The following is a 27,340-nucleotide window of genomic DNA, read 5'->3' as shown; positions in this document are numbered from 1 at the left end:
TTAGCAACAAATTTAAATAAAGCTCTGCATAGATCAGTAAGTGATTTGCTACAGGAAAAAAAAAAAACAAGATTCTCCAACTTAAAAACAAGTTTGCATGTTTGTGATGCAATAAAGCCAAGCTTTTCATTAGCTGCTGACTTCTAGATCTATGGCAATTTTTAAACTTGATTTTCCCCAAGTTAAGTTTTGAAAGAACAAATTCTGTTCACATGTGCTAGTACTAAAAGCTGCATGTAATGGGAAATAAATCCACCAGGAATCACCAGAGTTAATGAAGTTTTTTTTGAAAACAAAGTAGAGGTAGCAAAGTTTCGATACTGTTTCTAGTTACAATTCTTGCAAAAAGCCCATAATCTCACAAAAGCAGTTAAACAGCTAACATTAACTGGAAGTTTTGACATAACCACTCATTTTAGCCACTAATAAAGGGAAAATAATAGGTGAGCAAAATTACTGGGATTATATTACAGCTTATCTTTGATTCAAAAGGTTTTGTTTTTTTTCCAAGCAGAAATGGCAGTTTACCAAAAGAGTAATAGAAAAAAACAAAAGATTTCCCAACTTACAGGAATATTATGGTCCTTTCTTCCTTTATGGGAGGAAGCAACATGAGCAAGGTATTGAATAACCTTCTTAGTGTTTTCAGTCTTCCCGGCACCAGATTCACCTCTGGAAAACATTTTAAACATTTTCCTCAAAGTTAATTTTCAACAGTATATCAATTCTTTGTTTAAAACAACCTCATTTCATTCCATTTATGGCTTAGACTACGCAACAGAACCCCAGTAACCATCTAAATCCAAAAGCAGTGGTGTGGCAGGGAACTGCAAAGTATTTGTTTAAAATACCTTCTACATCCTAAAGATCTCCTCGGCATTAGGATGTTGATACAATATATAACATTAGTTTGATTAAAAGCTTCTGACTGTATGCCTGGATTCATACATTACCGTAAGTAATGAGAAACAGACTTGTTCTTTGCCTTGATCACAAAGACTGAGACAGATTATTTTTTTCACAGTGCAGATATATATATTTAAATTATTAAACAGTTAGTGTATCTTATATTCCAGGACCCGGTTATGAGGATTACTAGGCTGATGGAAACGCTTAGCATCTCTAGAAGCCAGTTCCAGACCCCAGTAAAATATTTTAAACCTCCAGCCTCTTCGCACTGCTCACCTCACTCTTAGCGAGCCCCAAATACATTTACCATCATGGGGCTACATCTTCAGCACCAGGTGAGTTAGGGCAGTGGCACAGCACACAGATCAATAGGGACCGCAGATGTGGAACACTAAGACAGAGGCCGACTGAAAGCAGATTGTTGGACAGAATTTAGTGCCAGATTTACGTAAGGGGCATCCCAAACTCAGAGCAATGAACTGCCTCGATGGTACAGGCAGAGGTCTGACCACTGCTGTCACAGCGACCACAAACAATGGTACAAGTCTTTTTTAACCTAGACCTGGTTAAATACAGTCCATTAAATAAATCCACACAAGGGGACTGCCAGGTCTCATGTAGCCACGTTTTAACGGCATTTCAGTCCTGCTGAAGCCCATTCCGCACAAGATGGAGCCCGCCACCGGCAGTGCTAAGGACACAAAACTGAAAAGCATTTCATTATGTGGGGCTGCAATGGGAGAGGGGAAGTTCTTCTGTCGTTCGGTGGTTGTTCAAGTTAATGTTCGGAAACCAACTACTCCAGAAATGTGGCGAGGATACATTGCACGTGCTTCCAAGCTTCTCAGCTACGATTCTGAAAGAGAAGTGTGAATTCGCTGGGGGGAATTCAAGCACTTTCTTTTGCAGTCTTCCTAATGCCTTCCCCCACCACACCGTGTGCCAGCTTTGCAGCTCGCCTGCACTTATTCAGGTGCTCAGTTCCTAGCAGCCCCTAGTTTAGGCATGAAGTTCTGGTGGTGTTTGATGTGTTTGACCTGGAAGGACAACGACCAGGTTTTGTGGAAGACACCGTTAGCTGAGAGCACTGAACGAAACGATTGTGCAGACAGGTTATGGGATGCGACCCCAGCCCCAGTTACCGGACTGCAGTCTGCCATACCAGAGGTTACCCAGGGCACCAGATCGTACTGGTGGCATCTGCAGCTCAGAAGCACCCACCTCGTCCTGTCAAACCATTGTTGTTCTGGTTTTCCTCATGAAAAAATGGATATAATTGGAAAAGAACACAAGAAGAAAAATGCAGAAGTCACAAATACTTGACTATTGAAAAACTTGCAGGAGCAGAAGACAGGCCCCTCAAAACGCATTAGCTACACCAGCTTTGCTCGATGCATGGAAAATAAATGTGGAATGTATAACCTGGAGAGCTGGTTACAAAGATAACCACTCCAAGAATTAGCTAATGAATAACTGGGCTTCCTTTTTGCCAAGATACCATCAGTATGCTACACAAACTGGGTGTACTTTGGGACCACTACAAGGGGAAATACACTTTTTTTTTTAATTAAGTGAAAAATCCCATTTCTACCAGGTCCCTATGTTTGTTACATAGAAAATTGTAACAGAGAAACATGAAGATCAATAAGCAGAAAACATACTTCTGATGCCCATTCTTGCTTCCCAATTTGTCTTTATTTCTAGTTTCTCCTTCAATGTAATGCTCATATTAACATAACTCATGACTGCAAGTGATAATAAAAGCAGTATTGCCTGTTTCTAAGTGTATATTAAAATACTCTTAATGCTAGAACTACTCCAGCAGGTAACAGAAGAAAGAAAATAAGTACAACAAAACATACATTTACATTTTAAACCAATACAATTTGTTTTTATTGTCATCAGAGCTTGGGAACACATTGCTAGCTGTGACTTTAAAACTAGATAAATAATCTTTTCTGTTAAGTTACAGAAACAGTTTATTAAATTTTAAAGATGAAAACCTACCCTGACACATCCAGTGAAAAGAAAATGCACAGTAAATACAGTCCAGATGCTAGCCTCCTAAAGGGCAGCACCCAGCTTTAGAGGAGTCCACTAATCAAGAGGCTTTTCTGGCATACACACCAGCACAGCTTCGTGTGGCACAGGAAGGTCAAAAGCTTGCAATACATTCCTTTTGCTAAAAGTCCTTAAATCTAATAGAGATTTTTAGAGGTCTTTATGCAAGTTCTCATTCAAAAGCAATACTAATGGATGCTATCATCCTAGTTCTCCTCTCCCTAGAGCTTACAAGTATGCCAAATATTTCCTGCAGGATACAGAGCTAGATAGTTTCGCTGCCATATATTCTAAAAGAATTAGAAGATTTAGGATAAAGTCCTCTTCATTTATAGGCATAAGGACATCTGCACGCTTTAGTTCTTTCCCAGGAGGGCAAACACATGAGTTATAAAAAATAAATTAAGATCTTCTACCTCTACCAACCTGCCCAAAAAAGGTAAACTTCTAGTAACACAATGTACAATATTTATGGAAATGGAAACGGTATCATGAAGCTAAAGATTAACTTTTTCAAAGCCTTGTTTTAATACAACTCAATTAATATGTTACCATAAATTAAACACTGGAAACCCTTGGCTGAGATCCTAGCCTTACTTCAGTCAATGGCAACTTTGCTAACGATTGCAGTAAGGTCATAATTTCACCCCTTATTTTGGTTTCAATTCCATTACTAACAGAAAAAAAAATGAGACTGAATTCACATCTCAGCTCCATCTATGGAATATGCCAAGCACACCAGGTGGAATCAGCCAAGCAAGCCATCTTTAGCACTAGGCTCAAGTTGGATGTATGAGCTTATTCCATTAACTGATTGAAAGCTCTCTCCCTTCATACAAACTACGTTAGAGACAGGTCAAATGAAGTCTAAGGGTCACAGGCAAATTTTTGCATTATCTGGAGTTAAAGCACCATTCCCCACAGCAGCAAAGCTTCTGCTTTGAATAAGCTTCAAGCACATGTAAAGTAGGAAAACCTTAGCTAGCAAGAACACTTTAAAGTTTCTACATGATTTTAAATTCACTGGATGTGAACCTACAGTGTCATTTTTCAATAAAGGAAAGTATTCTTCAGGCAAATTCATCTCAGCTACAATTTGGTTAGCAAGAATTACCGACTGACTTCTCAGCCAGCTGCACCTTTTTTCCCCAAGCTACTCCAACCTAACTCTCACACAGCAGAAGGCATTTCCTCTGCTGAGCAGATTACCATCTGAGCACATGCAAAACGAACACAGTGAGAGATGACTCAAAGGTCACAAAGCAAAGAGGCAACATCCAGGCATGGGAGGCAAGGTCTGACTTCCAGGAGAGCACTGTGCTCGTCCCACATGGCTCACCTATAGGGACAACTTTTATTGTATCAGCAGGTCAAATGCCTGCCTGTGGAAGACCTACCCTAACAGAAGCACTGTTCCGAAGGAGAACAGCACTGAAACAATTGCTCCTCTTACTGCCAGCTACACATCTTGTACAGGGGCAGCACTCTCAGGACGGCAGGACAAGGCTACACCACCACCTCTGCCTGCAGTGGCGATTTCTGTTTGCTGGACACTTGCAGTAGTTTAAAGTTGCTGACATCCCACTGTGAGTCAGTGATTTCCCCTGCAGAGCATGGGCTATGCAGGACCTGAGATGTAGCTCTGGCACTCACATAGGACAGGACACACACTGGTACAAAGAAAGCTTTGAAATTGTGAAAGACTTCCTCATCTTGTTGCCCATACACACAGTCCCTACTGCACAGGAACAAGGTTTGTGAAGATAAGCATCTGCAATATATAGGGGTGATCTGATTAAGTTTGTCTAATCTACCCTATTACAGATCACCTCTCAGTGATTTAAAATACTGAAAACTAGCCAAACAAGCCCGTATTTTTCCATGCTGGGACTCAGACCTTTCCCTTGCCCCAGGAGGATCAGTCTTTGTCACTCCTGATCAGCAGGAGGCCCTGGGACAATACGGTAACCTGGGGGCAGGAGGCCCTATAGGAGCTGAACACTGGCAGAAGGAGACACGGCACCCCCACCTTGGCACCTGGGCAAGTTCTCCTTGGGGACTGATTCCACAATTACCAGGAACCCGACCTGCTGTGCAGTTCTGCAGGCAGCACTGCTTCGATTCACACCAAGTGGCCACTTCGGCACCAAAGCACGGCTGCATGCACTTAAGTTGTTTGTAGGAGAAAGTAACTGCGTAAGTGAGAGCCCCAACAACAGGCCTTTGTCCTCCTCACAGCAACGGCTGCGAAGAACAGAAGGGACTTATTCCCAGATGCAACTGAGCAAGTCTTCTGCCAGTTATAAACAGATATTTACAGTCGAGACCTGTAATTAAAAGAACGCTTTAATTACTTGGCTAATTTTCTGTAACGAAGAGGTCTAAGTGATAGTTTGGGCTAGCACAGAGGAGTATTAATTGGCTTTACTATTCACAAGGCTGCTTTACAGCCTCTCCATTCCCCTTTAGATGCTTCTCATCATCTCAACACCAGTTGTCTAGGGAATGTTACAAGCTGGACTCTGGCCAGAGGTTGTATACAAAAATGCTTGGTATTTGCTGCTGTTGTCCTTTAATAAGCAGCCTCTATTCCCTCCACGCCCCACCACTCCTACTGAAGCCAATTCAGATTAGATATCCTTGTATGGCTGCAAGCATCTGCTAAATGACTGTTTATCAAACCTAGTCTCAGTTTTGAGAATACCATAAGCTTGTAGTAAGATTCTCAAATTTAGAATCTATTTGCTTAAAAAGTGCAGTACGGCATGTTTGCATGTTTGAATTTCCAGAAGCCACCTTGCAGCTAAAGAGAACAAATCCAGGAGACATTTGGATATTTCTCATATTCTAATATGCCATAACAAAAGTTTCTTCATCTTGATCATCAGCCTCCAGCAGCCTGACACGTGCTCCTATTTAACATTAACAGAGAACAGTAATCAAAGACAAACATCAAATCGTACCAGGAGTCCAGCAGATGCAGCTTCCCAAAGAGAAAAGCCTGCACAGCTTCTCATTGCAATGTCACATCTTACCTCGCTGTCTATTTTGTCATTTCGGTGTGGGCACAGTGTAAAGTTAGCACTTCTCTGTAATTGACTTCTTATGGACACAGGGTTAATACAGGCTTACAGGGTACTTACAGGCTAGAAGGAACATGAAGTTACTGGAACCACTGTCTGCATTTGGTTCCTTAAAGATGGAGAATGGGCAAACAAATGAAAAGAAGGGAGAGAGAACAATAGCAAAAAAAAAAAAAAAAAAAAAAAAGAGGAAGAGAAGAAGGAGTGTTGTTTTATGTTCTAAGGCAACTCGTTTCCACACCAAGACCAAAAATTCATTTATGTCAGCAAGTCTGGGTGGGAGAACTGAGTGACAGCCACACCAGCTGGCGGTGAGTAACACCCTCCTAAAGAGGCAGCCTCCATGCCAGGTAAAGGACATGATGTTCTGCTGACACAAGCATCCAGAGAAAGCAGCAGTAGTTTTTTCCATTCCTGGTGTTAGATTCAACTTTGAGAAGGGATTAGTAATTTTTAATATCACCAGTTTATGCAAAACTCATCTTTTGGGCATGACAGACCTCAAGCTCCTCAGGGAACGTCAACATGTGATTAGGTTGGGACAGGAAACCTTCAAGTAATCCCATTACGTCCAGAACAGCAGGATATAATGAGAGGCATGCCTGAAGAACTCTCCATCAGTCTAGCCTATTCCACACGCTGCATTTAGATGAGCATTTCAATGAGACAGGCTATTCTTCAGCACAATCCTCTTGGGAAAACTAAATTAAGGTGATTCTCAGCAAGTTGTAAAACCAGGAAACTTGACCAACTAGAGGTAGGAAGAGATCAATGAAGATGTTAACCAGGGAGACCTTCACCGAGTAGGAGGAGAGATCTCTCTCCAGGCTGTACAGAAAGGCAGTTACAGCCAAGGCAACAGGAGAGATGAGCGTGGCAGGCACACTGCAACTCCCCACTCACCTGCACGCACAAATTGAAGGATGTTCGGCCTGGAGAGGAGAAGGCCCCAGGGAGACCTCACAGCGGCCTGCCAGTGCCTGAAGGGGGATGCAGGAGAGCTGGGGAGGGACTGTGTGTCGGGGGGTGTGGGGATAGGACAGGGGGTAATGGCTTTAAGCTTAAGGAGGGGAGATTTAGATTAGATATGAGGAAGAAATTCCTTTCTCAGAAAGTGTGAAGCACTGGCTGCCCCATCCCTGGCAGTGCCCAAGGCTGGATGGGTCTGGGGGAAACCTGGGCTGCTGGGAAGGGACCCTACCCATGGCAGGGGCTGGAAATTAGATGGTGTTCAGGGTTCCTTCTAATACAAACCATTCTATGATTCTGTGATGTTTCCTTTCTCACAGCTAGCTTGAAATACTCCTTTGAATTACTGCTACTGGGGAAGAGAAAAAATATTCTGAAGGTTTTCAGCTCTACTGAAGATTGGGGTCAATCAGATGAATGATGTCCTGAGACAACAAGTCTGGGATTAGATGACATCAAGCCTTTTATGAACTGCCAAAGAAGTTTCTGAAACCACCTCCAGTGCAGTTAAGACACACTCCTTTCACCTTATTTATGCCTGCCTTAGTCTAAGACCTGTAAAACCAGTGGCGTGGAAGGAAAATGTCCAGTTCGCCTTTTCACCACAGAAGCAGCAACGCAATAGAGAGGAGTCCTGGACACTAGCTCAGCCTTGAGCAAAGTACATTAGGCATCCTTTTGGTCTACTACACAAACAAGTTTGCCACAGCCTTGCTGGAGGTCATTTAACATCCCAGCTGACCAGGTGTCAAGTAATGAGTTTATAATGCAAACCTGACAAAAGAATATGGCTCTGCCATGAAGCCCATGGGGAAACCTGCTTAGGAACAGTAGACAGCCGTCTTCACACCAATTTGTTCAAAAGACCTGTGCAAGAGAATGCAGTTGCTTTTGATGTGCTGCTTTTCAGGTCTGTATCCAATTTGGAGAGAAGCACCAAGGCAACTGTGTTTCAAGAGAAAAGTTAACCTGAAGAGCAATGTGGTAATACCTAGGATGCTTTTCTACAGTCAGCATCCAAGCGGTGATAACAGTGTTGCATCAGCAAGGACTCCTGGGCCGGTAAAGCTGAGGTGGTCAACTTCGAGAGCACAGAACCCTTGGAGCCTAACAACTGATGTGTCTTCACGTTCTCACAAGGCAAGACCTTGATTGGATGTTATTTGGTCCTACAGGTCAAGTTTGGAGGTAAGGTACCTTACCTTCATAATGCTGAGGGCACAGACCTGTCCACATTACTGAAGGAACTTGTATTTCTTTGTAATACACAGTAAGTGGTTCTTCATGCTGCTGCGTAAGCACTTCAATGAGAAAATGCAAGTTAAAAAAAACAAGGCAGCCAACAGAGCCTGGAATTTGTTGCTCAGAATCTCAGCTTCTGTCAGACACTGCCACACTTCTGCTAAGTTTAGTCCTTAACATTGGTACATCCGAGACAGCAAATTATAGGTAGCAAAACTTGTCCAGAGTCATGGTAATAACAGTTTCAATACCACATTTTGCAATATGATTCGAGAACAGTGTTGGAATCCTTATGAGATCTACTGTCCGTTGCTTCTTAGCACCGCTTCTGGGATTTTAGATGGAATAGTAAATTTGTTAACAAATAGTTGACAGAAGTGGGACCGTCTCCAAGGATCTTATGGCGGCTTTCAGAGCAGTCCCCAGCAGCTCCAGGCTTCAGAAGATGTGGTCACACTCTCCTGAGGTCTGGCCATAAGAAAGCGTGTCCCCTCCTCATCATTTGTATTCCTCTCTGCAAATGCATGTGCAACTAAGCAGCTTACCAACTGCCTGGTAGCCAAGACATGGAACCTGTCACAAGCTCCAAATATTCCACGTTGAAGTGCTGCTCCAGATATAAAACAGGATCCAACTGCCTTTTCAGCCCAGAAAGATCAAGAGCTTACATTAACCCTATAGGTGAGGTAACAAAAAACCTGAAAACAATATATCTTAAAGGCTTTCTGATCTATACACAAACACATCAGACCTGCACTAAATCCTGTAGCACTGCCACTCCAACCTTGGCTGACCATGTTGAAGAGTACAAAGCTCATGCATACACAGAAAAAAACATGAAGCTACTTCAAAAGAGTTCATGTGAGGCAAGCACATGCTAGCACATCCACAAACTCAGAGGACAAAGCCTTTTTCACTCTGGGATGTTATCCCTGCTTTCAGAGCTGTTTTGTACATTGCACATAAAGTAGTTAACACAATGCCACTAAGGGCAGGGACCGGAGACCTAGACAAGGGGACCTTAAAGCCCATCTAATTCCAGTCCCTGCCACGGGCAAGGACACCTCCCACCAGCCCCATCCAGCCTGGCCTTGGGCACTGCCAGGGATGGGGCACCCACAGCTCCTCTGGGCAGCCTGCAGCAGGGCTTCATCGCCCTCTGAGTAAAGAATTTCTTCCAAATATCTAACCTGAATCTCCCCTTTTTTAGCTTAAAGACATTACCCGCTGTCCTACCACCACACCCCTGACACAGAGTCTCTCCCCAGCACTCCTGCAGCCCCCTTCAGGCACGGGCAGGCCGCTGTGAGGTGACCCCTGGAGCCTTCTCTTCCCCAGGCCAAACAGCCCCGGCTCCCTCAGTCTGTCCCCACAGGAGAGGTGCTCCAGCCTCCGAGCATCCTCGTGGCCTCCTCTGGACTCACTTGAACGGGTCCATGCCTTTCTTACAGCGGGGTCCCCGAGCTGAGCACAGTACTCCGGGTGGGCTCTCATGAAGCAGCCCAGCCACCAGGCCGGGACCAGCGATGGCACTTCCCCAGCTCTGCGCTTTGCACAGGGTGCAGGCCTGCAGACCCCAAAGCAGCGTTCTGTGCCAAGGTCGGCTTTCTGCTAGCTGAGCTCCCCAAACTGGCTTACGCTGAGTGCCAACTCCCAGGGCTAACCCGATAGGCAGCAGAAACACACAGCTTGCATAGGAAGGGGGAGGACATCGGATCGCCCCTCCTAACAGTAGCCCAACGACAGACAGGCTCTGTGGCGGCATGAGCAGAACACGCACTCAGGCTGCTTTGACTCGTGCACCGCTTCGTTTCCAGATCCCCAGGAAGCTTGGGCTGAAGCAAGAAATCTGCTCCTGGATGGGGCAGACCCAGGCACACACAGAGGAGGCAGGAAGGAAACTGAGTGTCAGCTTGTTCAGAGCTCTCCTGTCTGAAGCAGATCCAAGGCTATGCAGTTACTCAGCAGGGTTTCTAGACCAACTTTGATTCATGTCCCCCTGAGGGGCTACACAGAGTAGATATAATACAGTATTTCAGACAGATACGTACATTTTAAAGATTATTTCTGATTCAGATCTCAACTGACATTTTTAAACTACAGTTCTTAAATGCCACATAAGCCTATAAAGCCTTCCATAAGGTGAATTACATTATTAAAAGAGTATTTCCCCGCATAAAACATGACTTCACGCTACATCATTAACCATTAGTCACTGCCTGACAAGATTAAAGACAGGACTGGGATTACCATAGCTGTATCAAAGACCCCCAGGAACTTGAGACCTTCCCCTTTGACAACAAGAATTTCCCAAAATGCCCCAAAGAAAATAAGCATTTACTTACGTGCAGAGAATTGATTGGTCCTCACGGTCTGCAAAAACAAGAATGAACATGGTTATAGGTCTGTGTCTGTTATCCCTTAATTTATAAGACAGTTTCTTTGGAAGGAGTATTTAGATAATTTAGCTTCTTAGCTTAACAATTCTAAGGGCACTCTCACACTAGTTTTAATAATATCCCTTAATTATTTAAGCTCTCACACACACACCCCAGCCAGCATCACCTTAGACATTCACAGAAGTCCTGCCACATGTCATGAAACAAAAATCTTCTATTAAATTTAATAACGCACAGTACTTTTTAAACATTTTCAGACAAAGCTGACCCTACATCTTTTATTGTCTCATCTGAAATTCATTGAATAAAGAATTTCAAATACTAAGCATTAAGCAAGAGGCAAAACAGTTTCATGTACGCAATACTAATGACCAGAAATGACTACTTGGAAATAGGAGGAACATCTCAAGCAAGCAAGAGCTTTCCTCTAGTGCTTTTCATTCTTTTTAATTAACATGCACGCCTGAAGTGCTTCCATGATCTAGCTTATTCATTACAGGCTCGTCAAAAGGACATCCAGAGAAACACTGAACAGAGTTAACTCCACAACACGGTGTGGCTCAGCACTTTTGTGACTCCCACTGCTGCGCTTACGACCTTTGAAAAGAATGCCTGAAGGTCAGTTATACCCTAGAAGAGGTATTTCATAATTACGGGGTATTTACAGAACCTATTTCATCATACACTACATTTTAAAAGTTATATAATCAAAACATTCAAGTATACCTGCAGAAAGTAAAACATCTCAGATAGAGGTGCCCTCTTCCCCTGCTTCAACTTTTTTCATAAATTTGCATCACAAAGTTCCTGCTGCTTTTATGTTTTCAGTTCTTTGTCACTTACACCAGGAAGAGCACAATTGCCTCCTGCAAACTAAGGACTTCACACACTTTGTTTCCTGATTGGTCATTTGTAATGGATTGCATTACAATGAGCAATTTGTTGAAATGTAAATCTTGGGTCTACACATTGGACTCCCTGCTGCCCACCACCCGTTTTCCTCAAACATGAGCTGTGGCGGAGCACAGGGAGGGAGCAACAGGCAACACGATGACCATAATTCCTTCTAGGACACAGATTCCACACCCAATACAACAAATAGCTTCAGTTGCTACAAGGCATCTCTCCAACATGCTTAACAGCTCTGAAACAGCCTTATATTCATACATACATACACTTCAGGTAAGCAGAGTAATGTAAACCATTTTTACATCACTTCTGACTGGGTCCAGAGAAGCTATTGCTAACCCGTGTCGTGAGCTACTGCAGAGCTTTGCGGTCACCCTACGCACGAAGCGAGCCGAGCTCCTACCACTGCTGTGTAAGATCAGTGCTGAAGTAGAATTTCAACCCTCACCAGCATGTAAAAGCCAGCAAGTGACCTGCACTTCCCTCCCTGACGCTGCCTGCTGAGCACCTGGGATTTGAGAAGTGCTGGTGCAGCCCCAGAGCAGGCTTGCAGCAGCAGTGGAGTTTCGGCACAGCCCAGCACGGCTGCTGGTGCAGGGATGAGGCCGGGGTTGGGGCTGAGATGGGCACAGGCAGTGGGTGCACAGCAAACAGAGGGGCTGTGGAGGGGCCATCACGTCCTGGTTTCCTCCTCCAGCTGTGCCAGTGCTCAGGTCAGCATCAGGCAGCCCAGAGGTGAGCAGGAGAGCAGGCTGGACCGTGCTGGGTTTTGGTCCGATTTGTGGCCAGCTGACTCCGTGCCCTAAAACACATCAGGACACAACTGCCCCAAAACTTCAGCTGGTGGGGGGAGAGAGCTGAGATCCCTTTTCCAGCTCCAAACTGCATTAGATCAAACAGCTACATTTATATCGACAAAGTACCTAAAAAAGGCAGGCAGAACAAAAAAAAAAAAAAAAAAAAAAAAAAAAAGACCTAGTCTCAGCAAAACATTGCTCTTTTAATTAGTCTGTGAATAGGAAGTTTTAAAGTCCTTGAATTCACATCCTTCAAAGCAGGGAGATGCTACTGCATGTTGTTACAGCGAGCTAAAGCGGGGGCTTGTGGACTGCACCACTGGCAAGTTTTAGGCTTCATTTTAATGTCAAGTACGAAGGAAAGCATAAGGTGCTTTCCCAGGGGAAGTGTGAAAACACGCACACGGCTGCGCTTTGAACCCCTCATACCTGCTTGTTCAGAAGTGGCAAGAAACACCAGCAATCCCCCTGAGCCACCGTGCAGACAACTAACACCCAAACGGTCCGGGGTGATGCTTCAGCAGAGAACACAAGTCACTTAAGTGGGCAAGACAGTAAGATTCAAAGTATTCCCAATGATGCTGCAGGGACGGTACCAGACCTCCTCCACCTGTGATGCACAGCAGCTCTGCCCAGGCTCACCAAAAAGGAAGGGCAAAGCCTCTGAGTGCAGGAACTAAGAGCTGACAGTAGGCAAAAGCAGGGGAAGTACAACAGCAGAAATGCTCAGAGCATAGCCTGAAAAGGTTTTCATTCTTCTGGCTTTGATTTAGGGCAGCTGGTCTTGCAAGCCCAGTCAGAAATTGCTTCTTGGTAGCAGCAGGAGACGAAGCACAGAACTCCAGTACTCACACCACGCAGCCAGCTGTCAGGGCAAGCTAAAGAGAGAGCAACTTTCTGACCCTGACCCGATTCCAAGGGTAGCTAACCCTGACTCACAGCTAACCCTGACTTGCAAACTTCACAGGCAACACCGTATGGCAGCAAAATCAAGATCACGTAGGACAACACAAGTTATTTCTTCTTTTAGAAGAAACAGCTGAACAAATGCCAAGTTGGTACCATGAGTGCAAAGTTGGTATTTCTTGCTTTAATATTCAGAGACATTTTCTAAAGCAACAATTCAATTTTCCCTTTTGACTCCCCAAAAATAACTTGTCTGCAATTTTGTCACTGCAGCTAGGCCAATGCAATTTGTCAAATAATAAAACCTCTTCTAAACATCAGCTCTTTAGTTTATTACTTCTTAAAATGCTAAGAACACAGATAACATTTGCCTCAAAAACAGAAGTAGTTCAGTAGAAAGCAGAAGCATGTGTTAGTGCTCTGCGTTATCCCCCATTTTGCCTGTCAGTTCACCACACAAAGCTTGTGCTCCACAGCATGCAAGGCACTGTATAAATGAATTTTCCAACCCCATTTGTCCTGAAGCATGTCTGAAAGTCTGGACAGCTGTAGGTATTTTATCATTACCAGGAACTTCAGCAAGTGCAGAAAACCTTTCCATTTTCTACATCGAGGAGCCTGAGTTGGCACAGGTCTTAAGGAAGGCAGTGGGTATTCCAATTTGTTACTGCAAATCTGTTTTACTGTCTCCATCTGGACTCTGAAAGTCACAAGCCATTAAGGTGGAAGTAGAGAAAGACAGACAGCCACAAGCTCCAAGCTCTGATTGCTCATGGTAATGGCCAGAGCTGCATCCAGCACCCAAGGGCAGTGAGGGCGTTACAGCCGGGGGCTCAGGACGCCGCCTGGTTCAGCAGCTGAGTTGTGTCCCAGAGGAGAGCCCATCGCTCTGGATCCATTCTGAACAACATTCTGGCAAAAGGACTAACGGGGAAGAGTGATTTACAGTTTATTTGCTTTGATTTTTTCCTCCCCCAGACAAAACAATTCGGGGTCTTGTTTTCAAAGCAGCTGGGCCCTTTCCTAAAGCATCCCCAGAGCACGGGCCACGTCTGCTAGCCTGTGTCCCAGAGCTCAGCCCTCCTCGGTCACTGCTGGGACATTCATCATCTGGGATGGCGAGAAGAACTGCACTTCTCATGTTGGACACACATCTCAGTATTTTTAAAAGACTGCTTTTTTCATTGAATTTCAACTTGAAGTGCAACAGTGAGCCCATTAAACAGATTATTATGACAGAATGTGTCTGAGTCTTAAAAAAAAAAAAATCTGCCAACCCTTGCAATAATTCTAATAGTTTTAATTTTGTTTTTTAAATGTCACAGAATTTTGAGGTGGTTGTTCATGGAAACATGAAAATATTATGAAAACATCTCCACATAAGCGTTGTGATTCTTAAAAGCAATCTCAGAACTAACTGGGCCTTTGTATGATAACATGCCTCATGAGACAGCGCTGCAGAAATATGTAAAGACTAGACCAAAAAATCCCGTGGGGTTTATAAGCGAGTTTCAGGAGTAAAAAGCAGACCAGATTAGACTATCTGCGTTGCCAGCCTTCATAGCAGCTGACCTAGGAAACACAAGTCAGTCAGTCCCATGACAAGTATCGGTAAGCACGGCATTAGCTGTCTCTCTTGCTCTGCAGGAGCAGGTGAGGATGCTTCGGTCCACAATGAGGATACTCCGGGCAAAGTCACGACGAGTGCTTTACACTTCCAGCACGTGCTCTAGCACACTGTTTGTGCCGGGGGAAGCACCTCTAAGACAGCTTCAGTAACACCATTTCTTGCACCAGCACAAACATCCTGCAGGGTACCCCGCAGGACCCAGGACGTTCACCCGAAGGCTGGGACAAACGAGCAGCTTCCAGTCTCCAGGAAAAGGGCACCCCATGCGCCTCCCTGCCACGCCAGCACAGCCCTGTCCCCGAGCAGCCATGGCCACACACTAAGGCATCCCAGCTCGCTGCTCAGAGGTGCTCACCCAACACAACCACTCAGTTTGGCTCAGACAAACACAGGCACAAAGACAAGCGAGTGGTAGCAGCCCAGCCCCCTGCACCCCCTCTCACCTCCATTCAGCGCGACCCTAAGACCAACCCTTCGTTATTAAAGGAACAAGGAAGTCCCATTGGAACCTGTTGCTTCACTTTGGAGGGATACAGCTGGGATATAAATATTTCTCAGGGTCTTCAAATTACAAAGATTAACATTAAAAATATTATAGTACACCTGTGCAATTCAAATTTGGAAAAAAGTCCCAAAATTGTGCAGTCTAAGTAAGAATAAAAAAAAGTTCAATTTTCTGCTTGAGAAGCAAGCTTTCTACCGAGTAATGAGTTCTTCTAAAAAGGGCAGAATTAGGAAGCAAAAAAGAAACACAATCTGGCGCTAACCTTAGGCTAAAGTTCCCCAGGGCTGTTGATCAACTTGAGCTGCAACCAGTGTCGCTTCTTCCCCTGCCCCGTTTCCCCATCCCATGCCCCCTTTGAAGCAGCAACCAACTGCACAGAGGCAAGCCCTGCTAGTGCCAGCAGCTGATCCGGCTAACGAAGTTTCATTTTCAACCAGCCCAGCACCCTGAGCATCCAGTTTATACCACTGCCACACCGTCACTGGAAGTCACGTACAAAAAGCCCAAGAACCCCCCTTTCCAGCAGCAGCCCACGCTCTGGTCACCCTAAAGCCCCCACAGAAGCCCATTCCCTGGCTTGGGTGAGCTGCAGACAGTCCCCAACCCAATGGCTTCTGCCACCTGAAGGTGTCATCTCCCCCGTCCCAAGCATGTGTTCCTGCTGCATCCTTTGAGCTGGCGAGGGTGGTCGCCTGGCCTATGGTCAGCAGATCAGGGACTCACACCAGCAGGGAACTAATCCTATCGGAAAAATTATATAAAAATGGAAAAAAGAGTAGCTAGCATAAGTGAGATGTGGTGATGTTTGGCCTTTCTTTTGGGAACAGCTAATCCCTAGATCAGCTTAAGCTACCCACTTACACATTTAGAAGCTGGAGGTATCGGGCACTGAAGCACCACTCACCATTTGCTCTCCTCTCCCCCCCACCCAGAGGAAACTCACGCCCCAGGGCAGGAGCCAGGCGCTGTGCTACCACCTGCTACTGCCCAGCCAGAGCCTCCTCCCCGGTGCAGGCTGCTGGACTCCTCAAAGAGAGGCCAAGGAGAATCACCAGAAAACAAAGACAAGCAGAATTGCAGCTCTGAAAGCTTTTTTTCTCCTATACCCTCTTAAACCTACTTCACATCTCCCCAGAGTACGCTCCTGTGGGGACAGCTGGCAGCTCCTCAAACAAACCTGGTTGCAAAAGTTGCCACATTTTCCTGCTTGAGTGTCTTGTAAGAATAGATCCTGGTGTTTACATCACCATGAAAATATGTAAAATAAGTTTCGACTGTTAGAACACAAGCATGTTTTACTCCTCCTCTTCCCTCCCTCCAAACCATAGAAGAACTTTCCCCCCATAACAGACCAGACCTAACAAAACCCCTGTTAACTCTGGGGAAGATTCCAGATGTACATTAAATACATTTGTTGGGTAATTGGTTCAGGCAGGATGTTCAGAAAAGTCATAGCTCAAAGCTATAGAGCCCGCCTACAAAGGAATGGCTGTATTTTAACAAAGCAGCTTTTCTTAAAAGCTTGTCTTGGTTCTGCTTTGGTCACACTACAGCCATTCATAAATTGGTAGAAGATAAGCACACAGAAAAGGATGAATCTGTCTTCACGTTTCGTAGCAAAACTAAAGGCAGTAGCACTGCAGGCACAGAAATGTTACCACAGAGCAGCTTGCAAGGAAACAGATGCCCGCCCTCTACAACTGCCTTTGCTCTGGTTACCCCTTACTACATCAAGATACAGCCACCACCCAGATCCACCATCTCCATCTGATTCTGAATGAATGAAAAATCATTCAGGGCGACCCCACATAGTGAACAAGAAAAGCCCTACTAAAAAGCCCAGTTTGTGAGCTACCCTATTAACAAGAAGACAGGCTTATCAAACCAGCTCCACAGCTGCATTACCTGCTTTCAGATTTCATGGAGCTCCTTACTTTGGTATGATTTGCTGTCACCACAAAATGCAGTAGCTTTCATACAAACATGCACCTTCTCAGAATCACCCCACACTTTCTATAAGCACCTTCCCTTCTGCATCTGGTCTTTATTTAGATGAGAATGGTTCAGTTGGAAAGGGCCCACAAAGATCATCTGGTCCACCTGCCTGACCTCTTCGGGCTAACCAGAAGTTCAGGGTATTAACAAGGGAATTGCCCCAGAGCCCTCACGGACAGCATGGAGAATCGGGCACCTCACTAGGACGCCTGTCCCAGTGTTTGGCCACCCTGATGGAAAATGAGTTTTTCCTAAGGCCCAGCCTGAGCCCCCAGCACAGCACTGGGCCACTCCCCTGTGTCCCGTCGTGGTCACCAGGGAGCAGAGACCGGCGCCTCCCTCTCCACTTACGAGCATCTAGGTTAAGAACACCTTGGTAGGAACATGGGGAAAAAAAGCGTGCCGAGATAAAAAGGTTAGTTAGAAAAAGGACAAATAGGAGTTTTAACCTGCTTTCCCAAGACAGGTTAAAGACAGATCTATGGGGGACTACACACCCCTCCCTGCTGTTCCTGCCAGTGGAGGAGGTCAGAGGGCATCCTTCTCATCTGCGGTTACACTGAGGGCCATCCCTCAACACCAAGACTCCTCCAAATCACCCATTCTGACACTCCTCCCCATTTATTTCTCCACAGCATCAAATACCTGCCCAGCAGTGAGCAAAGGCCAGCCTCGACTCTGTAGCAGGCATAACTAAAGAGGCTGCTGCTTTGTTTGGCGGGGAGGAGAGGGACTTCTGCGATTTATTCCAGTGGGACAAATTGTTATCTTCCCCAAAAGGGGTGGTGGTGTAGGGGGAACAGAGGGCTTTATTTTTAGACAGCACTTAATATTCACGTGTAGTAGCCAAACCAAGAGGAGCTCGATAACCTCGCTAATTCCTTTGTTTGTTGTGGATGTTGTTGGGCTTGGAAGCTCTACAGATATTTGTCCTCTACTGTAGGTTAACAGGCTCAGATATCAGTCAATTCAAAGAGATTTAAAAGTTGAATTCCTGACAAGTTTTGTGAAAATGGGTCACTGCCTCCAGGAAAGAGACCTTCCCATCAGCACAGATTTTGCTGCAGAGTATGACCCAATCCTGTGAATAAAAGCCACAAAATTATAAAGGAGACAGGTGGTCTGACAATTTGCCATTCTTGGACTTCAAGCTTTGAATAACTTTTTTAAAATCAAGAAAAGTCCCACTAGACTGATAAGCATGGAAAAAGATCTGGTTACAGAGATGAAGCATGACTGTATATTTCGTGTTGATCTTTAAAATGTTGCCTAGTTACTCCATAAACTACCAAACACTTAACACTACGAAGCAACTTGCAACAAACATCTCCAGAGCATAACAGGAAGACTGACAGGCACAAGTTTGTTTGCTGAGGACCTACCTTACTGCAGACCAAATATACCCGACGCTTCTGCTCCCCATGAGATTCCTGCCATAGCACTGCTTATCCTACATTTCACCTCTACCTTCAGTTGTGCAATAGCCTTTGCTACGTACAGCTTAGTCATCGTCCTTTGGTGTATGTTCTGCAACTCCACAGAGACAAAGGCAGCTTATAGGAACACAGTCAGTATTTTGCCAACAGTAACCCATTAAGCATGCAAGTGAATGTTTTAGAAAGCATGTAATTTGCTAACACTATGAAGCTGACACTACAACTATAGCACCTAAATTTAATCAGCCATTACCAACTTCAGGAACCTGAGCCTGCACATGCCCGAAGGACCCGACGGGACGCATCCACCAGTGCTCAGGGTGCTGGACCACATCTCTGGGAGGTTACTGTCTCTCTTCAGGAGGTTTCAGGTGACACAGGGATACATCACAGCCATCTTCAAGAAAGGCAGCTAGGGCAGCTGCACTATTCTTCTACAAGCTGGAAGGAACTGCTGGAGATTAAAAGTGATCAAGGGCACCTGCACCCTTATCTTTCGGGGAAAAAATTATCACCCTGAAACTGCATTTACTTTTTTCCTTCTTGTCACCATTGGCTTATTCATATTTTGAAAGTTCTTTTAAGTCAAATTGCTTTGAAACTATTAAGAATTTCTGCAAGTTTCTCTCAATTGTCCTAAAATGTGTAATGCTGCAGTTTATGCCAGAAGATCAAATTCAGATGCACTCCCACTCCTCGATGTTATCCAGTGGCTTTAAGATTTAGAATAATAATACTTAATAGTTTAGTTTCATCAGCACTCCCACTTTTTCCACACAACTCACTGGAAAAGCCCCAGAGTGGCCCAGACACCAGTCCACAAAGAATTACACCCTACCTCGTCCTCCAACCCCGTGCCGTCCACTTCAAAGACAGGAGTGCACAGTGCTGTTGTATTTAAATCAATTACTAATTCCCAACCGTGGCTGTTTACCTAGAATTTCCCACACAACACGATACAAGACAGGGAGACTGTGTCTGCTACATTTCCTCTGCCTACAAGCCAGGCAGCTTACGCAGGGAACTGCCACAAACCACGTTTGACAGACCAGGAGCTGTCTGGCCTCCAGTGTTCTTCATACACTTACGCCAAGGCACGCTCCAAATAGATCCAAACCTTTCATGAAGGGCTGAGAAAGCACCTCATCACTACGGGGACAGGCACACTGATAAAGAAACCACATAGGTGTTCCTATAATTTGTGAAGTTCAAAAAAAATGCCATGAAGAACCATGGTTCTATCCCCTACTCTAGAGGAGGCGAGGTCTGAGATAAATCACAACAGCCACGCTTCGGTTTTGCTTGCTGACTGACTGCTAAGTACCTCGAGTTAATTATTATTAAATGAAGCATGGTAGAGGTCAGTCAAACCCAGCCATGGTTTACCCTACAACTTGTTTATGGCAAACCATACGCTGCAGACAAGAATTTCTCGCACGTCTGCAGCCGAGTTCATGACCACACTCATTATTCCTCACCCCAGATTAGCCCAAGCTGCTGCACAAACAGCCAACCTAACACAGCATCATCACATCCTGGAAGAATGAAGCAAGCTATGAATTGAGGCTATTTTAGAAGTCGAGTGTTAGGCATTGGCAACATTAGCTTGAAATTACCCAAATTCCTAAAGAAAAAATGTGGCATTTGTTTTCAGATTTGCTAGCCAGGGCTTAATCAGCATAAAAGGAGAAAACAAATAGCTGTCAGACTACGTCCTGCCCACTTAATGAAACCGTGGGTTGATTCTCCATTATACACCAGATAGTGAGGACGAGACAGAAAGAATAAAAATCATTTTCTAAGTTTGAAGAAGCTCAAGCATTATGCCTTCACTGTCAGTCTCTCCCTTGCTTTATTTAGCACTCCAGGGGAAGCCTGGTAAGCCTAGCTTAGAGATGAGAACAGATTTGCTACATCTGTGAAGAGAAATTACGAGACAAGACGTTTCTTCCCTAACAAAGCCATTCAAGCAGCTATGGATTTGTAACACTTACAACCTCCCCAGCCTGCAAAGTAATGCCAGGTTTATTCAGGTGTTTGAGCAGGGCAGCTGCGGCAGGTCAGGAGGCGAGCAGAGAACCACAGCAGCCTTCAGCCTGCAGGAAGGCGAGGGATGCAGCACAGCGCCGCGGGCTGAGCACGCTGCGGGAGGGCCCAGGGGAAGGCCCTGCCAGTACCAGCGGCACAGCAGCACCACAATTCGGCTGGGAGAGCGCTCCCAGCACTGCGTTGTGTGCCTGTCGGGCCAGCCAGAGCAACTCCTGTCGCTGAAACCCCGGCAAAGCCAACGACTGGTTCTCACACCAGGGTTTAACGCAACTTCGCTGAAGGGCACTAACGATCCGTAAGGCAGCAAGTTCCTAAACTGCCCCAGCTAGAGCTGCAAGGACTTGTTTATGCTTATTGCTCCCCAGATGATACAGATGAGCAGTTCCCAGCCTGATCTGCGGCTCCCAATGAGCTTTCCCAGTAGAAATGAGCAACTCCTAAATCTCCGACTCAGGCCATCCCAGTGCTTGCTTTTCAGTTATATTTGCATACTGCTTAGAAGTAACATAAGATTAGTAGTAGTTGGCAACCACAAGCTGGAAAAGGTTTATTTAGACTGTAGAGTACTCAGCATAGCAGTGGTTTCTAATCTCCATCAACCCTGCTTAAATCGTTGTTTCCCATGTAGTACAATTTTGTCTAGACAAAGGTTACATTGTCAACCGAAACAATGATTCAGGGAGGTCCTCGAGCAGTCATATCTATCATTTAGGCTCGCTAATTTACTTCTGCTCCTCTCCCTCCCAAACAATTAAGCAGGCACAAACCACTTAACAAAACTGGCTACAAACCAACACACTCTAGTGGGCTCTTCCTAAGCTATTTCATTCTGCCTGAACTCTACAAGTTCGGGAAAATAGCAAGTGTGATCACAGGACATGGCCAGGCTTTTCGACTTGAACACAACGTGGCCAGCAGTTCGGCTTTTTGTCCTTGGCCCTTTGAGGAATGGGTTTCACTGAAACCATCCCAAGTCCCAGGCCTGGTGCACAGGCCTCCCACATCTCCATTCTCCAGCAATGAAGTTGTAACTCTGAACCACCAAACACTACCAAATTCCAAAATGTTGTCCTAAGCAACTTGTACGAGCCACGGTTACTGTCCTGCAAAGAATTTCAAGAGACAAAAGCTTGAGATGCCAGCCCCAGCACTGCGGTGCTTAAAGGGTATCTTCTAGGTACAGAAGGGTAGAGGGCAACCACCCACGAGTGTCCTGCAGCGATTTGTTGCTTTTCTCACCAATTAACATCGTAAGGGGTAGGTGGGTAGTCTTTAATGCCAAATATTGGCATCCTTTCCTCAAAGGACACAAGTTAAGGCTGCTTTCTTGTGTTCTAAACAAATTTCCTTGAAGCCTAAGTTTTGATAGTTTTTAAAGAAAGCCAGAAGCTGAAAACAAACACCACACTTACCCTGCTCCTGCCACCTACATCATCAGCAAGTTCTCAAACTTCTTCACCTCAACAACTTGAAGTTTCATGATCTAAATCCTGCCTTCAGATGAAACAACTCCCAAGATGCTCATTTCCTTATGGCCAGAAGAGCTTTTACTCACATGCATGTGTGCAGGCACTTCTCCCTCAACTACTGACTACACACGAGCACCGCCTGTTCCTTACGGTAGTCACTGGGGGCAAAGTCTCAAAACCTTCCCTCGCTCTCTCCCCCTCGAGCACACAGACCTGATGCAAACGGCTGCTTCTGGAAGAATAGAGGATTAACATTCATCTGACAGTTTTCTGTATCTGCTGCTAAGTATTTTTTAATTTCCCTATCAGAAGTGCTCATTAACTGTTCACAAAATAACTTTGAATGCTGCTTACGTAGCCTAACACCGCTTCCACCTAAAAATCTGATGTGCAACGAAGAGGGGAAAAGAAGTCTCCCAGTACACCCCTATGAAGACCATGAAGAGGGGTAAGGAACAGCATTTCCCCTTCAGCTACAGCTTTTCTCCTCACAGTTCCAGCACCTAATGCCCCTTCTTCCAGCATTAGTCTTCAATAAGAAAGGGAAATGAAAAAAACAAGGATAAGAAAAATTGATAAACACTGTAATAATTTTTGACAACTCTGATTTCATCCCCATGCTAAAGACAACACTTCCCTATGCTTTTTGTAAAGGCAAATAGAACCACCACCTCATCTTTTAGATCTATTTCCTTTGAGATGTTGAATGCAATCACGAAGAACTATTTAAAGAAAGAAAATGCCATTTCACCAGTTGCCTCTTCATGGCCAGTTTAACACTTCAGTGTAGTGAGAAATAATACTTAAGGAAAGACCCCAAGAACAAGTAACTGAGTTTAATGTGGTGCCATAGAGCTAAGAACTGCAATACAGCTTCTGACAGCCTCGCCAGCTCTTGGAGCCAGCTGCGAGCAGCCTCCTGCCCCCCCAGGCACTGCTCAGCAGGACACCCGCTCACCCACCATGCTCCAGAGCCACCAGCCTTAGGCAGGCGCGGGCAGTTGTTACACCCCGACCTCAGGCCCTTCTGTCTGCAGGTTACAGGTGAGCCTCCTGATCTAGGCAGATAGAGCAGGACCATATCAGTGTCGTACTCCAACAGCGGGTGGAAGCTGGGATGTACGACCAAAATGAGCAGGTAAGGATGTTTTCCCAGAACACTTTCCCAGTAGCCAGCACATTCTCCTGCAGCTTCCTGATCCATCAGCCTCAGGCTCTAAGTTTATGAATTCTTCAAATTGCTTTTTTGACAAGCACAGGTTTTCAGCAGCCACTGTATCTTGAGGCACACACTACCGTGGTTTAGCTATGCTGTTTAAAGATTGCTTTTGTTGTTTTGTACATGTCGCTTGTGAATTTCAATTAATGACCCTTTGTTCTTGCATAGGAAGAGATGGGTGGGAGGCACGATCATGGTTCCCTCTCCCTGTGCCATTTCAGATTTAGACTTGTTTTTTCTGACCTCAGTTATCATTCCCATGCTGAATGCAATTTTGATAACTCGAGTTGTTCTTTGAATGTTTTCCCGTCTTATTTCCTCTCCTCCCAGGACAGGGAAAGGCCAGAGCTGCACAAAGCACCAAAGATGCACACGTATTCAAGTTTAGGGCACAGCATTCCCTGGTTTGATCCCATTCTCTACCTGAGATTTAACTATTGCTGACCAATGAATTTAGATTGCTACAGCTCTGGTTCATCCAAGAGCTCCTACTAAAGCAGTAACAGCTCCAAGCAGTAACATCGCTAAGGTAAGCTTATACCTCGCAGTACAACCCATGTGCCACTTGAATACTGTAAGCTCTGAGATACAGTCCTTCACACTGGGCACTTATTTTCGCTACCCCAAAAATAAATAAAAGCCAAGGTTCATCACAGAACCCCTTCTCTTTTTCCAGAGGAAAAAAAAAAAAGTAAGTAAGGAGCACGAACACAAGCAGATGTTCCATGGGATTTTCAGCAGTGACCCCACCAAGCCATAGAAAGCAGAAAAGAGTGAATAGGACTGGGTGGTCTTTAGCCAGTCCTTCACGTATGCTGTGGCCTTTCCCCACATTGCAGTTACCCACGAGCCTGTTGTAAGGATCATTAGCAAGCTACTTCTGAAAAGCTACATAACGTGATGTTAGATGACCTCTTGTCCACGCAGACCCACTCACAGGTCAGCACGTTTGAGAGGCATGATGTCTCCTTAGAAAAGCCAGACTGGGCCTTTGTACACGTATATGTTCCTGCAAAGGCTGGATTTATACTTTGGAGCAGCTTCCACCAACACGTTTGGCAGATGACACGTGCTGCTCTTCAGGTTCCTGCATCTGAAAAGGAATCTCCGAGACCGTGACCCGTGGCTACCGTCCGGGTGCTTCGGTAGCACGGCAGCTGCGTGCCACGTGTTTGTGTGCAGCCGCTACCTCCGACATGGAGAACCTGGTTCCTGCAGTGCACTGCCATCATTTTTCTGTTTACTAACCCTGCAACTTCAGGATGATTCTGACATCACCTTCCTAAAACAAAAAACAGAAAAACTTCCCAGCCTGAGAACTTCCCCAAGTTCTTTACTAGCAAAGACAGAGCTAGGATTGCTTTGCTTTCTCTTTTTTTCTGAATTTCTCTTTTTTCTAAAAATTCTCTGAATTTTCCTTCTACACGTCAGCTGATGGCCTTACCAGCACCCCCAGAAAAAAAAAAAAAAAAGCCCTGGAATAAAAAGAATCCTATTGCCCCCAGTATTTGGAAAGCCATTCTGAAAGCCTTCCATTCACATGCAAAACACCTTGCAACTCTGAGCCACTGAAGAAAATGCACCAAGGCTGCCAGGAGTATCTAAGCAGCCAAATACCTGAAAGCATCAAGGGCAGACAAGCAAAAGGATCCTAGATGATACCACTGCTCCTGGTTACGAAGCTAGAAAAGCACCAGAAGCTTGCACTGAGATGCACATTGATAACCATGTTGGTGACATGAGCCTTGGAGTACTGACAACGAAGAGCAGCACACCACCAGCCCCTCACCACTTCTCTCCATTTGCTCCTACTTGTTTCCTCACCAGAACACAGCAAAGAAATGTAGTAGCAGGAGGGCAGAGGAAAAAGGAGCTCCTGCAGTTGATATTGGCAGCAGTTACAGCGGAGCTCAACTCTTAGTTCAACACTCCAGGGGAACACAGATGTGAGTGACAAAAACCAGCGACTGTGTGGAGCCACGCATCGCCTAGCAGCGCTGTGACACCGCAACGCGCTCTCAAGATCAGAACACAGTTATGAGTTTTGCACAAGGAGCAAGTATGGCATCTAAAGGATAAAACCAAATAGACAAGCAGAAAGGAATTTTTTAATTTCACAACTACCTAGAAATAAGTGGAGTTTAAACTAAAGGAGAACTGTGGAACAGGGTTCTAACAGAAGGTGCTGGTTGAGTAACAGCACGAAATGATTCATAGAATCATAGAATATCCTGAGTTGGAAGGGACCCTTAAGGATCATCAAGTCCAACTCTTGACACCGCACAGGTCTACCCAAAAGTTCAGACCATGTGACTAAGTGCACAGTCCAATCTCTTCTTAAATTCAGACAGGCTCGGTGCAGTGACCACTTCCCTGGGGAGCCTGTTCCAGTGTGCAACCACCCTCTCTCTGTGAAGAACCCCCTCCTGATGTCAAGCCTAAATTTCCCCTGCCTCAGCTTAACCCCGTTCCCGCGGGTCCTGTCACTAGTGTTAATGGAGAAAAGGTCTCCTGCCTCTCGACACCCCCTTACGAGGAAGTTGTAGACTGTGATGAGGTCTCCCCTCAGCCTCCTCTTCTCCAGGCTGAACAGGCCCAGTGACCTCAGCCGTTCTTCGTACGTCTTCCCCTCAAGGCCTTTCACCATCTTCGTAGCCCTCCTCTGGACACTTTCCAACAGTTTCATGTCCTTTTTATACTGTGGTGCCCAGAACTGCACACAGTACTCGAGGTGAGGCCGCACCAGCGCAGAGTAGAGCGGGACAATCACCTCCCTTGACCTACCAGCGATGCCGTGCTTGATGCACCCCAGGACACGGTTGGCCCTCCTGGCTGCCAGGGCACACTGCTGGCTCATATTCAACTTGCTGTCTACCACGACCTCCAGATCCCTCTCTTCTAGGTTGCTCTCCAGCGTCTCATCGCCCAGTCTGTACGTGCAGCCAGGGTTAATCATTCATCTCATGAATGATTTCAAATGTTAAATGCACTTGGTCTTGAATTCCTGTCTGTAGGCTATCAGAGTCACAAATCAGTTATGAGGTCAACTTACACAGTACATCATCAAGTTATCATTTGGTCAGATGATGGACTAAAAGGACCATGGAACTGGCTAACGTGCTGCTTTCTCCAAAGCAGGGGAAGCCACCAGGCACTGAAGAAACTAAGAATTGAAGGAACTGAGAACGCTCACGTAACCTTTGTCACTCCTGTCTCATTTTTAAGTATGCAAAAGTTACTTCTTGAAGTTGCGCACACGCAAATTAAGTTAACCACTCCAAGTAATGCTTCTAAGCAACTGAGGGTTAAGAAAAGAGTAGTTTATTGAAAATACCATTATGCCTAATTAAGTTTGTAACCCTGAAGTTGAACAACAATTAGAGCAGGGCTCCAAACACATTCTGACACAAAGAAAGGTTAGGAACTGCTGTCCGAAGTGCTGCCCTACTGAAAGCTTCTCAAACAGAAATAACATTGAAAAAAGCCAAGACTGTGGTGATACAGTCTCATCCTAGAAAATAAGCTTAGCTGAGTTTGTTCAATAAATGATTGCTATTGCTATCAGTCAGAGATGGTCTAATAAGGCATGAAGCTATCAAAATAACCTCAGAGTCACTGAAGTAGACAGGCACCAAGGAACAGAAGAGTGGAGAGAAAGATGAAGCACTGCTCAATGAGTCTGGCTGACAAGCATTTCTCATTTTGCTTCAACCTCAGAAATAATGAGGCGGAAGACTGTTTCAGCATGATGGATTTCAGTTA

General features: G+C 45.2%; 1 protein-coding gene across 1 annotated transcript in view; it reads right to left on the bottom strand.

The window, feature by feature from the left end:
* The window catches only part of MYH10 (myosin heavy chain 10), a 103,256-nt gene that overhangs the window by 54,535 nt on the left and 21,381 nt on the right, over positions 1-27,340 (bottom strand). Inside the window, exons 4-5 of the mRNA XM_082775166.1 lie at positions 10,610-10,637; positions 570-672 (exon numbers count right to left, since the gene is read on the bottom strand). Of these exons, the coding sequence (XP_082631292.1) occupies positions 570-672; positions 10,610-10,637 (131 nt within the window). The remainder of the gene's footprint in view (positions 1-569; positions 673-10,609; positions 10,638-27,340) is intronic.

The sequence above is a fragment of the Aythya marila genome (assembly GCF_965140915.1).
Source record: "Aythya marila genome assembly, chromosome: 18".
In the NCBI taxonomy this organism is placed as follows: domain Eukaryota; kingdom Metazoa; phylum Chordata; class Aves; order Anseriformes; family Anatidae; genus Aythya; species Aythya marila.
The sequence above is the reverse complement of the archived record's forward strand: the minus strand, read 5'-3'. Positions and strand labels throughout refer to the sequence as shown.